At 34.3% G+C, this 14280-nt stretch overlaps 1 protein-coding gene across 1 annotated transcript in view; it reads right to left on the bottom strand.

The window, feature by feature from the left end:
* Positions 1-14280, bottom strand: part of VWC2L (von Willebrand factor C domain containing 2 like) — a 155844-nt gene that overhangs the window by 125804 nt on the left and 15760 nt on the right. Inside the window, exon 2 of the mRNA XM_036858863.1 lies at positions 7395-7524. Within this exon, the coding sequence (XP_036714758.1) occupies positions 7395-7524 (130 nt within the window). The remainder of the gene's footprint in view (positions 1-7394; positions 7525-14280) is intronic.

The following is a 14280-nucleotide window of genomic DNA, read 5'->3' as shown; positions in this document are numbered from 1 at the left end:
ATTTAGAAATCAGTTATGGCTCCTTACTTACTATTTTAGAAAATAGTTCTTAGTAAGGTTTTGTGACTTTTTAATCTCTCTCTCTCTCTCTCTATATATATATCCTCCACACATTAATATCTATTTTAATGTTTTTAAGTAGCCTATTATCTGTTGATTCTGAGTAGATTTCTATTAGTTTCACAGTTTTGAGCCATTTGAAATTAGTTTAAAATATATTATATGAGATGAAAAACATAAAGGCAAATAGAAGCTAATAAAATTATAAATCAATAAAAATATTTGAGTATTTAAAGAAATTATCTCTTTTTTGACTATCAACTAATAGCATGTTAAAAGGAAATTTAAATCTGTAGTTATTTTTTACAAATTTTCTGATTATTCTTTATTAGTAGTAAACCTGAAGTACAACATAGAAGATGAACAACATTATTTGTCATTTCACACATCTGTAAAGAGAAGTGGAATTGCTGAGACAAAAGATATATGTACTTCAATTTTGACATATATTGTCAAATTTCCTTCCATGGGAATTGTACCAATTCATACATTCACCAGTGATGTGAAAGACTGCCTATTTTACCACAGGTATCAACAACAAAGTAGATTATTAAATTATAGGATATTTGGCCAATCCATAAGTAAAAAACTGGCATCAAATTTTAATTTGCATCTTCCTTTTAGCAATTTTTGTATGTTTTAGGAGATTTTGTTTTTTGTGGAGTAATTTTTGAAGTCCTTTGCCCATTTTTAAGATTGAGTTGTTGATCTTTTTCCTTATTAGTTTCAAAGAGATCTTTATCTATGAGAGACATTAACCCTTTGCGATATAAGATTATTTTTCCCTTAGTTTTTTATTTGTTTACAGTGGTGTTTTGTTTGCTTTGTGGAGATTTTTTTGTTTGTTTTTAAAATCTAGCCACTTCAGGATTAAAAATCAAATGTCTAGGTTTTCTTCTTGTACTGTTTGGGAAAATAGCTTATATTTAATCTTTGTTGAATTGAAAGTTTTCTTGAATTATGAAATAATGTAGGACTTTAAAATTATTTTTTTCAGACAACTATCCAGTTGTCCCAACACCATTTCTTCTACAAATTCTTTCCCCCATTGATTTGAAATGCTATTTTATCTATCATGTATCAATTTTCATAGGTATGTTAGGTCTGTTTATGAAGTTTCTTATATTCCATTGATATCTCTGCATCATGTACCAATGCCACAATTTTATTTTCATAATATACGTACCTATACATATATATATATAGAGAGAGAGAGAGCTCTGTATTCTCATTTTGTACTCTGCTATATTACTAAATTTTCGTTATAGCAGTTTTTAGTCTATAGTCTTGGGTTTTTCAAGTATACTCTCATATAATATGCAAATGGTAGTAGTTTTGGCTCCCAATTTTTCTCCTCTGATTTCTTTCTTTTCTAATTATACTAGCTAGTTCATATCTACAATCTGAAATTTTGAATAATAGTGGACAGGCTTGTCTTGTTCCTGACTTTATCAAGAATGCCTTTAATGTGTACCTATTAAGTATGATTCTGTCTTTGGGGCTGAGGTAAATATATTTTATATCCACTTAGTCTTATTTTATCAAGAGTTTTAGTCATCTTTATATATGTGTGTATATATTTATATAGAAATAATATGATTTTCTCTTGAATTTAGTAATAGGATAAATTATATTAATATAGAGTTCCTAATTTTGAACTATCTTTGTAAACTCCACTTTGTCAGAATGCACAATTATTTTAACCTACTGCTGAATTCTGTTTGCTAACACAAATATACAATCCCTTTCCCACAGTCTTTGAAAACCCAACATCTTTTCACAATTTTGATACCAAAACTCAGCTGAGATTAAAACCTGACCTGAGACGATGGGAGACTCTATATTTATTCCATCTCCTTAGTATAATTATCATATATTTTGTGGCAGAAAGGTTCATGTGATTGATTGAAGAATGCTGCTCTAGACCCATTGGGTGATATATGATCGGGGATTTTGTATTTTAATAGATCCCCATTACTTTTTCTTAGTTTGTAATCTTTGGTTTGTATCAGTATTGTACTTCAGAAAAAAACTGTTCTTGTCTCTCCTCTGGAAGAGTTTAAATGACATTAGAATTATCTTTTCTTTAAAGGTTTGGTAAAACCTTTTAACTTATAAAAAATAGCTTTTTGAAAATTCATTCAGTAAAGAGGCCCATGAAATAAAAAGTCAAAGTTCTCTGCTTCTACCTTCTCACTTCTACTCTTTAATTACTCTTCTGATCACTGGATCACTGTTAAAAATTTGGCGTGTGTTCTTACAGAACTTTCCCTATGCTACATACAAACATAATAAAGAAGGGTTTAAACAATAAAAAGCAAATTTGTTAGTGAGGTTGAATAATTTTTATATTTTTTGAACATTTGTATTTTGTTTGCGAACTGCCTGTTTGTGTACTTTTCTGCTGTTTTTATTATCAACCTGTAAAGATTTAATATTTTAAAGAGATTAACTCTTGTCTCCCCTACTTTTACCTTCACACTTTTATTCCCTAAAAGTAATCATTGAATCACTGTTAATATGCTATTGTGTATCCACACTTGGCTCTTTTCCTATGTACATATAAATGTAATATCTATCTATTTAAAATTATATATCAGTTAAAAATAAAAATGTCTTACATATCACTTAAAATGTACAAATTATATATAGAACACATTACTATATTATGTATAAAATATTTGTAGTCTACTATACACTCCTTGCTTATTTTACACAGCAGTGAAAAATGTTAGTAGGATCTTTTTAAAGGCTGCAATATATTTTCACTACTCCATTGAAGTACTATTACATTTCTCCGACCTTTTTGCTCTTAAAATGCAGCGGAAATTCAGTGCATGAATGTGGGACAAAGTACAAAAAGTAGAACTGCTGACTTCAAATTTCTTTAAAGTTGTTCCAACATTTTCTCAACTCTTAGTATCTTTGCTGATTTGAGGTATCATCAATCTCAAATTATTATCAATGCAATATTAGTATCTCATTGTTTTAATTTCTATCACCCTGATCCCTTGTGAGGTTAAGCATATTTTCATATATTTATTAGACATTTGGTTTTCTTCTCTGAATTTTCTTTGTATACCCTTTGCCTATTTTCTTCCCTGTGGAATTATTTTTCTCTCATTTATTTCAGGGGGCTCTTTGTATATTATATGTGTCAACACAAAGCAGCGTTTTACCCAAGCACCTTTAGAAGGCATTGGATGGCTCTAAAGTCCTCTCTCTTATTTGTGCACTTCCCATCCCTTTGCTGTCTTCTTTCCATTTACCTTTTGGCTAGTCTATTTCCTTCTTTATTTGTATCACTACTAAACTGGAAGAGAGTAAGGGATATGAAATTAAATATTTGAACAGGGCTTATGACACCTTCAGTTTAGTTGAAAAGGATATGAAAACTCCTCACTTAATGTGCATGGAGGATTTTGTGGGTGGTTCCTCTCTATTTCAATTTTTCATGAAGTGACTTTTTTCCGAACCATGAATAATGACTGACTATATATTCCAACGAAAACAGAGAACTCACTGATGTACTGATGGATGAAATGTAAAAAAAAATGCAGTTAGTCATTTGGATGATCTAATGATCAAGTACTTCACTAGTTAAATGAATGGTCAGTTACCGAATATTTCAAATATTTACATGACACTCCAAAATAGAAATATTTTCTTTAAGTAGGTGCTGTGATAATCTATTTTTCATATTATAAAAACAAAAAACCATAAAGAATATTAATTCCCATGGAAAGGACTGGAGCTGAAAGATAGGCCAAAGTAACACAATCTTGGAGGAAGAAAAACAATCTAGAAATGTTAGATCTTTCAAGAAGGCATTTGGATTGCTAGCTCATGAAGATGTATAGAGAAGGGAGAAGCAGATGCTTAATAAAATTGTTTAAAACAATAAATTCCTATATCAATCACCATAATCCTCCCCAAATAAAAAATAACTTTCCTCCTTCTCCTCCTGTTTTGTGTATGCCCAGCCATTCACATCTTTCCTTAACGTTTCTATTGTATTTTATTCAGACTAAATTAATAGACTTTTCTTGGTGCTAAACTAACTTTAATAAGAATGGAGTATTTTTAATGGCTTGGCTATATTTATTGAAAACCACTGGAAAATCTTGCTTGAGGTAACCATTGAGACCAAGAAATTAAAAATGTTCTTTCCTTTTTTTTACATCATTAGAGAAAAATTTTAGAAGTATAAGTCTTTATATTTATTCTTACAAATTATATTATGGAGAATAAAGAGGCTATCATTATTTATCTAGGGATCAGATTACCTTGCACTTTATAATATTAAAAATACTTATTTGTAAGGGCAATTGTTACATTTTTATTGGTAAACTACTGTTTTCTGGGAAAACTTCATATACCTACATATATATCATTGTACTTCCTTTTTTTTTCTTGCTCTAATCTGAGAACAAAGATTTTGATATTAGCTGAATACTGTTTGTGGTAGATTCTATTGCTTTAAACTTTCATTTTATATCTTTAATGTCTCTTGCTCTTGGCAAGTTATAATTCAGGAAGGCGGAAAAATCAATCTTAGTATGAAGAAAGAGTTTGGCAGCCAAGATAGTCTGCATTTGTGCAAACTAAATTTTTTCAACATTTATGAAGATTTAAGAAAATATAGAAAATATTATAGGACTGTTTACAAACTAGGATCTATTGCCTCTACCTTGAATCCTGAGGGTAGATGTTTATCTTCTTGTTTTTTTTTTCCAAAATCTAAGAAAATAGTACAATACTTTAAGAATAGTTTACACTATACTGGGCAAATGAATCTTGTCATTTAGAATAAGATAGTCTTATCATGTGTTGGAAATTTAAGAAATTGTTCTAGTTATATTCTGTCAGTGTAAACATCTATTTCCCGCCTGGCTCTTCTGCACATGGGTCATCTGTTTCTGTTTTCTGAACTAAGAATGAGAGTCAGCAAGCATTGGGGCTCAGTCTGTTCACTCAAAAATACTGGTACGTGGTCATAAGGATTCTCCAGCAGTCCTCAATATGCTCTTCTTTGACAATGATTATACTTTACTTTTGGGGCATAAGTGACTAATTAGTGGCATTTAATAATAAAAAAGATAACGTGTCTGTTATATTAAATTCAGAATTAGTCTTTGGGCTAATTTTAATTCAGGTTAATTTTCCTTATTTAAAAAAGAAAAAAGTTTGCTTGGAAATGGCAAAAGGGAACAGAAGTGGTTGTTTTGTATTGCTTCATGAACAAAAAATTGGAAAACCTAACTAATATATTTTGTTCTCTCAACATATGTTTTTCAGGAATACTAATGGGTTACTAATTACCTAATTAATCGAACAATTAAAGTTCATTCATTATATATTTTTGTACAAAGAGAGTTTCATTCTAGGACAGATTTCTACTCTGGCATGTGACAGAAATAGGATAACCTTGGGTGACATAAAATTCAGTGTAACTAGTTTGTAGTGGCTGATTTAACATTTGACATAGACATCAACTCTGGATATACTATTGGTTTGGGTGGGGAGTACCTAGGATGACGTGGCAGATGCATGTGTAAAATCTGTATTCTAAATACACAGTCTAGCATGCTTTAATTCTCTGAGTATTCTGAGTATGTCCAGATGAGAGTTTTTAACTTTCAGTATAGTTTTGTTTACCCTAAATGTGTAACATAGCCAACCAGGGCCTTCCAGGGAAGACAAGATCCTCGAGGACCTGTTTAGACAGTTGCTTCTAGAAAAAAACGGTCTTTAGTCAAAGACTTGTCAATACTAGTTTTAAAGATTGATTAGGTAGCTGATTTTTTCTTCCTTCTGTCCTTGGAGAAAATGACAAATAACAGGTGCTCTTCTACTTTAGACTAACCATTCATATACTTTATGACAGTTAGGTCTCCCTGGAGCCTTCTCTTTTCCAGGACAGATTATGCAAACTCCTTCAGTCTGTCCTCATAGGTCCTATTTTTCAACCATTAAATCATCTTATTTTTCTTCCCTGTATCTTTTCCAGTTTCTTCAATATCCTTTTAAAAATATAAAGTCTTAAATTTGATATCTTTGCATATATTAGATCGGCTTGAACTTCCGGAGGATATTTATCTCCACCTTCTAAGTCAGAGAGTTGGGCACTATGACACACGTCAGTTGGATGAGAGGGATAAGAAGAAAAAGAGAAGCCAGGTGTGCAGTAATATTAGACTCAAGAGATTTACACAATCAGAAAGAATAAAAACTGTGCCTGAAGAAATGTCATAAGGGTTCTTTATAAGTCATTTGAGAAGATACCAAAACACTACAAGTATTATAAAAACAATCAGAGTTGCTTGTGTTTTTTCTTTGGCTAAATAACCTGATACCTCTTTTCACAAATTATAATTCTGCAAGAGAAAAAGATTAGTAGGTGACCTCACATAATGCCAAATTCTGGACCAAAAAAATGTGTAATAGAGAAGATGAGAGCTGCTAATTCAAGGAAGGGCATAGGGATTCAGCATTACAGTGACCTCAGCTTAATTAAGAGCTAGAACTACTTTTTCAAGCATATATTAATGCCAAGTGGGGGCATTTGTGGAATGTTACACAGGGAAGCTTTATTTTTTGGTTGGTATATGACCAGTAGCAAGAGTGTGATTTTGGCTTTGCTGATATGCTGTCCTGGGTTAATGGCATTGCATTGTCTTCTCTGCAGCCTCACCTGGATTTTGGGTGATTGGCATGCCATAGTCATTTCAACCTCTCCATCCTATGAGGGCCAAAAGGAACCCATAAACTTATAAGCCAAGTTCCCCTCTATAGCAATTACTCTGAGAGCAGATTTCCATTGTAATAAAAACCTAGAATAAAAGCCCTAAACTTTCTAGTCTTCCTTACTTCAACTTAAGTGTATGAGTAATTGAATTCTGTAATTCTTTGATAACTTTAAGCCTAAAGTCTTATCTATGCCCAAAGCAAAATACCTGGCATTTATCCTACTCTCTATCCTGGGTTATGCACTAGGAACTGCTTCATAGCCTCCCCAAGAGAGAAGTTCAGTCACTATAAAAAGATGGTACTGCGTTCTTTCCAAAATTCTCCGTATAGATCAACAATAAATAATAGGGACCACAACAAAGTCAGCTTATAAGAGCTTTAATTCTCCAGATGGAAAGCTTCACGATTCACCCATTGCTGGCTTATTTTCACTTTAAGATGGGATAAAAATATTAATTGGCCATGCCCACATTGAAAAACCACAGGCAGATCTTAGAGGGCTTTTGCATTGAATGGTGTGCAGTGGTGGAATATCTGTATTTTGCACTAACCCCTCTTTGAAAGCTAATGCAGTACGGTCTTACCATTTTTGCAGACAGGACAACATTGTTCTGGTTCATAGACTGGGTTGACACACTCAGGAACTGCGCAGTCTGCTACAACACAGTGAACTTCATTGCTGGGCTCACAGCGACACCATTCACATGGAGAGGGCTAGGAACAAATCTAAAATTAGCCCCTTTTCTCCTATAACTTAATGCTTGCACATTCATATGCTGTCAGAAGACAAAACATCAGTGTTTATATTGGCTTTACTGTATTAACTCCATTTACCATGTGTATGATCACTCTTCCCCCATGGAAGGCCACCTGGACATCCAAGCAAAGGTGGGTTGCCATGTGCAGCTCAGGTTGCCATGAGCAACCAGAGTGCTCATGCATGACTTTTCTTATGTCTTATGTTCCTACTTTTCAAAGAAAGGTTTGGACAACAAATATGTCACCTCCTGGTTTGGTTTCCAGATGCACTTATTGCTCTGCCTTCCTCTGGGAAACAGGAATGACACTGGAGCATGTGAAATAAGTTTTTGCCATTTTTCATTTTATTTCCTAAGAAAGAAAATTTATTTCCTATTTTACTGAGAAACAAGAAAATAGTAAATGGAGATCTGTACCCTTGGTAGAAACTCCTTTTCAAGCTAACCTAGACTCTAAAGGGCATTTTTTTCCGTTGTGAATTTTAGAGGAGATTGCATTTGGGATCCAAACATCCAGGTACTGCCTCTTGAAAGATTTAGTGAATACCTTTCATCTTGCCTGCTTGCTTTTATGAATGGACTAAAATTGATTGACTTAAAAAGTCACTATTTAAGAGTCAGAGACTCTAAAAATGGAATTGAACAGTGATTAATTTAGAGAAAAAAATTAAAAAGCAGAAAATTTTTGTCTTCACAGTACTTACCAACCAAGAATGAGTTTGGGGTTTTGTGTTTCCTTTCTAGAAACTTTCTATACCACAAATAATCTAAAGCAGTGGCCACTCTGTGACTATCTCATCCTTTATACTTTCTAGGTTTCCCTTCTCATAAAACAGAAATTGAGAATTCTGGAATGAAAACTTAGAGGTCTCAGCAGTTATACAGGTCTATACTTCTCAAAACAAGCCATTTGTTCCTGGAAAATTCTGTCTCCAATTCTGTGCCACAGTGCCACAGTGCCTCACTTCAAAATTGTGTTAATTAAAGTCCACAGCCTTTATCTCAGTGACTACTGTCCATAATGCCTGCCAGCTCTTGTTTCTTCATGAACTTGACAGTTTGGGTAATATCAATGTTTCTTGACTCAGGTGGTCTGTGAGAGTGGAAGCCTTTCAAACTAATTATTTTTAAATTAATTTTCTCTTTCTGCTTGAAGAATGATGGTCTAGCTTTCAATGAACTATTTTACTTTCAAATTTAGTAGAAACAAGAGAATTAGCCATAGAATCTGTGGAAGAAATATTGCTATTTCTTAGCATGGTCAGTAAGTTTATTGAAGAGTACAGTTAAGCTCTTTACCATGTGGTTGAGTTGTGTTAAGTATTCCAGAAAAATCTACTGGATCATCCCAAGGGCGGGAAGTTTCCTGAAGCTCCCTCCACTGAAAACCTCAGTAAATTAAGGAAAAGATTTGTTACCACAACACATTATTTGATGAAGGAAATTTTGAGTAAGGAAACAGCATGAGAGATGGATATTCAAGCTGCTATACTGCCTCTTATTTTGCAAGTCCCATTGTGATATCTTAAATTCCCAAGCAAAATTGTCAGAGGTGTCTCCCTGTTCTTGATTAGTTGTAAAGAAATATTTTTGCCCAGGCTTCTGAAGTACAGCAAGGACTTGGCCTGCATTTATTGCTAACATGAGAGAAAAAGGGAGTGGCTAATATTGTTTCTGCACCTTGCTCTTCCACAGCTGTGATTGTTCTTGCTGTTTCCCTTCTTGCTGAAGGAGGGGCTGATCTATGCAATCTAGTGGACTGATTTTGGCACTAAAAATCCCAAAGAGCCCCTAGATTTTCCAATGCAAAATGTCTACCTCAAAGTAACTGTGATCCTTGAGAAAGATTTGTTGGATTATTAGATTCCCATCACAGACTGAGGAAGAACACCATTCTGACTCAAACAATGTTTTTGAACATTATTAACTACTGGGTATCATGCTAGAGCAATTTACTTATATCAACTTACTTATTTTTCATAATAACCCTATGAAAGAAGATTTGTTATTATCTCCATCTCACAGATAAGGAAATAGTCTGAGAGAGGTTCAGTAGCTTTCCCAGGTCCTGTAGGCAGTAGGAGCAAGGGCAGGATTTGAATCTAGGCATCCTAACTGCTATATGGTGCTGCCACGTGATAGCAAGTATGCCTATTCTGTGCACTCCCATATGAGTAGTTTATTGTCCAATGTGTTGTACACTTCTTCAGGCAGACCAGATCCATAGGAATAACCATTAGCAGCTGAATGATTGATTTATAGAGGATAGATACTTCCTGTTAAAGAGAATTTCACTAACTAGGGTAGTTAGTGCATAGATTATTATGGAGCTGTAGAGCTTTTAAACTTTTTGCAAATGTGAGTTCGTAGGAAATTGTAATAGGCTGAAGTTAGGTTGCCGTGAGGCTCATGTTCTTGGGCACTTTGGCATCTTCAAGTCTTGTAACCTGGTAGCTACACTCATGGTAGTTATCTGGGAGAAGCAATAACAGATAGTGGTCCAGTAAAGACTCCAGGGCCTCTGCCTGAAATCAGTGGAGGCTGGATGTGTATACACTGGAGTCCTGAGAAATACTCTGAGGAAGAACCAAGACTATAAGGCTTAGTGATAAAAGGATGCCAGATTTTTAAAAGGGATTTTGAGTAATGAGAAACATAAATTAGAAAAATTAGGCTATCACTCTAGCCATTGGCAACTTCTAATCAATCCTTCCCTGAACCTGGCTTTATTCATATACCAGTCTCTTTCTTCCTGGCCCAGAATCTCTTGTCAGAAACATGTTATTTCCTCTTTTGTTATCATTCAGTTGTTTTTAGAAAGAATGCCTCTGTTAACAGCCTATTTCTTCTCATCTCAAGCCTCTGTGTGCCCGCCTCCACCCCTCCAAACACTCTATCAAATTTAATCTACTGACCTCACACTAAAGCCCCCTCTGTCCTCTCCAGCCTCGCCAAGTCTCTTTCCTTTCATAAACTGGCCAGCTTGCACATCATTGTTTTCTTGCCTCGCTTGACTTCCTCTACCACCCCTGCTTCCCACTGTGCTTCTAAAAAGGTGTTGCTTATACAGCCAGAAGTTCCTAGGGGTGGGCAGTGTGCTACTTTGACATTAACATTACTGTAAAAATCCTTCACATTTATTTGCATTACCGTAAAAACCCTTCCCACCTTACAGTGTAAAACTCTGAAAGGTTTGATGCTTTGAATAAATCTTTACATCTTAAGTACTGAGCTGGTTACAAATTTCCTTTCATCAGGCTCTTCAATGTGATAACTATAGATTAAATCTGAAAATATGGCCTGTAAAACCAAAGATTAAACAATAAAGCTATCCTGAGAGGAACAGAGAACACTGGAACAAGTACTTGAGAAAAAATTATTCTTACTAGCTTTTTTTTTAGACGAACATGTGAAATTATGACCAGTACATAGCTTTTGTCAGCGATCTGGTCAGTACAGTAAGATGATTAAATGACACCATCCTAAAAGTTTATACATGGAAAATCTTTTTCTAAGAAATCTCACAGAGCATTTTATTTCAGTGAAAGCTTTGAAAAATAAAGTAACATTCAATATATATACAAACATTAACAAATAATTAACATTACTTTTTAATTATTTAACAAATAATTAACAAATTATTTGTCAACAAATTTGTTAACAAGTTATTAATGTTAATACAAACATTAACAAATAAATAATTATTTGTTAATGTTTGTATAAGATGATCTGAATATTGTATGTCTGTTATGAATCTGTATGCCTTTAGCTTAGTGGGATATCTAAGCTTTTGAATATCTAACGTGGGACTCTGTTTAAGCAGAAACCGTATATTTTATCTGTAGTTCTCCCTGTCACTGAATATATTTGCATGGCAAATCCAAATGCTGTCCCAGCTGTTCCTAAAGTTCAAGGGGTTTCCTGCTAGATATATATTTATTTTAAAATTAATAGAATAAAATGGGGCTCTTTCTAAAATATTGGTTTAGGTGACTAGAATTCAAATCTTCCTCCTTGGTATTAGAATGGAAACATGGCAATACACATCCTTTAAACTGCGGTTCACTTCTGAAGACCTTGAAGCTGAAATCCCAATGCCACTGACTGTGACTTTTGAGAATTCTAAAAGAACTGGAATTCCAGAATCCCAGAATCCAGGAAACAGTAGAATGCTCCGCAATTTAAAAATGCAAAAAAAGTAGCCTGAGAACTAGTAATTTAGATTAGCAGAGTGACTGAATAACTCCAGAAAAACAATCAAATATGTTCTTTGTGAGAATTTGGAATCTAATGGGGTCATCAAGCGTTAACATAGGATTATTAGAACGTGTTATTGGAGACTGGTTGCAAGGAAGTTTCCAGATGTTTATAGAAAATGCACCCTTATCTTGTACTCTGAATACAATGAGACTTACTTATCCATACCTGAGGAGAGGCTGGATGTTTGGTCCACACAGTAATACCTCGTGGCATTGTTATTTATGTGATGGCTGTTACTGGCATTTTGCATGTAGGGTGCCTGGGAGGAAATGGCCACAGTCTGTAAGGTTTGTTATACAAACTCAAATCTCAAAATGACGAGGGACATGGCAGTGTTCAGCTTACTATTTTAATTTGGTAAGGTTTAAGATAACATTCTTACAAGTTAAGGAATTCTAAATTAGGAAAAACTGAAAAAAAAATTTCATTTTGTTGGCTTCGTTTCAGTGGCTGTGGTATCATGGTTAAAAGCAAGTTCTCTATAGCCTTAGGACTTGAGTTCAAGTCTCAGATGCTTTACTTTTGTTGTGAATCTTGGGAAAATTACATAGCCTTTCTGTGCATTGGTTTCTTAATTTATAAAACAAAAGAATAACAATATTACCGGCCTCACAGAGTTACTGGGAAGCACATAAAATATGTAAGAAATATAACATTATTATTATAATTCACTTGCATACTTAGCTAGTGATGGCTTTCTGAAAAATAATTCAAAAAATATAAAATTGGAAGCACACAACTGTATTTAAAAGAATATTCAGGTTATTTCTCTTATTCAAAGTAGTATATGATTGCAGAGGTGGTTGCAATAAAGTTTTATAAGACTTGGTTTGGTAGGGAGATTTGTGAACTAATAGAATTAATCATGTCAGAAACACACTGAAGAAAAATTCTTAGTAGAAGCCTCTAGATGAAGAGTAATTGTGAATGGTTAAAATGACCATTATAAATCACTCAGAAAAAAAAAGAAAGGCAAGAAACCTATTTTCTTTTCTTGAAGTCTCATCATTTAGGTGTCAACTCAAATGCCCTCTCTCCGGGGAGCTCTTACACGACTATTCCTCCGTCATCTTTCTCCAACACATTGCCCATTCAGTGCTCTCGTCAGTTTATGAAATTACCTTATTGATTTGATTATATTTGTTTATTTTTATCTGCCTTCCCCATAGTTTATAAGCTCCTTACAGTATACTGTTCTTGGCTGTATTCTTGGCACCAAGAAGATATCTTAGTACATAATAGATACTCAAGAAATCTTTGTTAACATATACATAATTAATTATGCATATTCTATGTTTTCTTATTTGTTAAACCATACCTCTGGGCAGTTTCATCTGTGTTTATCATACATGGACAGGATTCTGATTCAATAAGATGTTTGCATTTTACTTAAATGTTGTAAAGGGCACTTTGAGGGGGAAAGGTTTCTGATTATGAGTCAGGAAATAAATATTTGGGTTTCGGCATTATGGCAATGAACAATAAACTTACTTTCTATAGGTAATTTGAAATTCCTTGAATATCCATCATGTGGATCACCAGTTAAGTCAATCTTCAAGCACTCCACTGACTAGACTATCTAGCAGTTGATGATTACAGGCTTTTATTGCACTAGAAAATACCATGATAACTAAGATGAGAATACATGTAGAGGTACTGTTAAAGGGTCTAAGAAAAAGCTAGCCTCATTTTATAGTGTGTGTCAAGTTTAATGGTTACTTATTAAACAAAATAATTTTAGTATATTATAAAATGTTTTTCAGAAAGAAGCCCTGATTTTTTTTTTTATTGGAGTATAGTTGCTTTACAGTGTTGTGTTAGTTTCTGCTGTACAATGAAGTGAATCAGCTACATGTAAACCTATATCCCCTCCCTCCTGGACCTCCCTCCCCCACCCCATCCACCCATCTAGGTCATCACAGAGCACTGAGCTGAGCTCCCTGTGCTATCCAGCAGGTTCCCACTAGCTAGCTATTTTACACATGGTAGTGTATTGATGTCAAACCTAATCTGCGAGTTCATCCCACCCTCCTCTTCCCACCCTGTGTCCACACGTCCGTTCTCTATGTCTGCATTTCTATTCCTGTCCTGCCCTGATTTTAAACATGTCCTTTTTCCTAAAGGATGAGTTAAAGTACAAAGTCCAACAAAACACATGCTGAATACTCTGAGAAACAAAACTTGATTCCTAGAAAGTCCTCTGTGAATATTGTTGAAGATTGAATGGATGGATACATAAATGGATAGGATGTATTCTTTTTTTTTTAACATCTTTATTGGAGTATAATTGCTTTACAATGGTGTGTTACCTTCTGCTGTATAACAAAGTGAATCAGCTATACGTATACATATATCCCCATATCCCCTCCCTCTTGCGTCTCCCTCCCACCCTCCCTATCCCACCCCTCTAGGTGGTCACAAAGCACCGAGCTGATCTCCCTGTGCTATGCGG

This window comes from Balaenoptera musculus, chromosome 7 (genome assembly GCF_009873245.2).
Source record: "Balaenoptera musculus isolate JJ_BM4_2016_0621 chromosome 7, mBalMus1.pri.v3, whole genome shotgun sequence".
Classification (NCBI taxonomy): Eukaryota; Metazoa; Chordata; class Mammalia; order Artiodactyla; family Balaenopteridae; genus Balaenoptera; species Balaenoptera musculus.
This window is presented reverse-complemented; position numbering and strand designations above follow the sequence as displayed.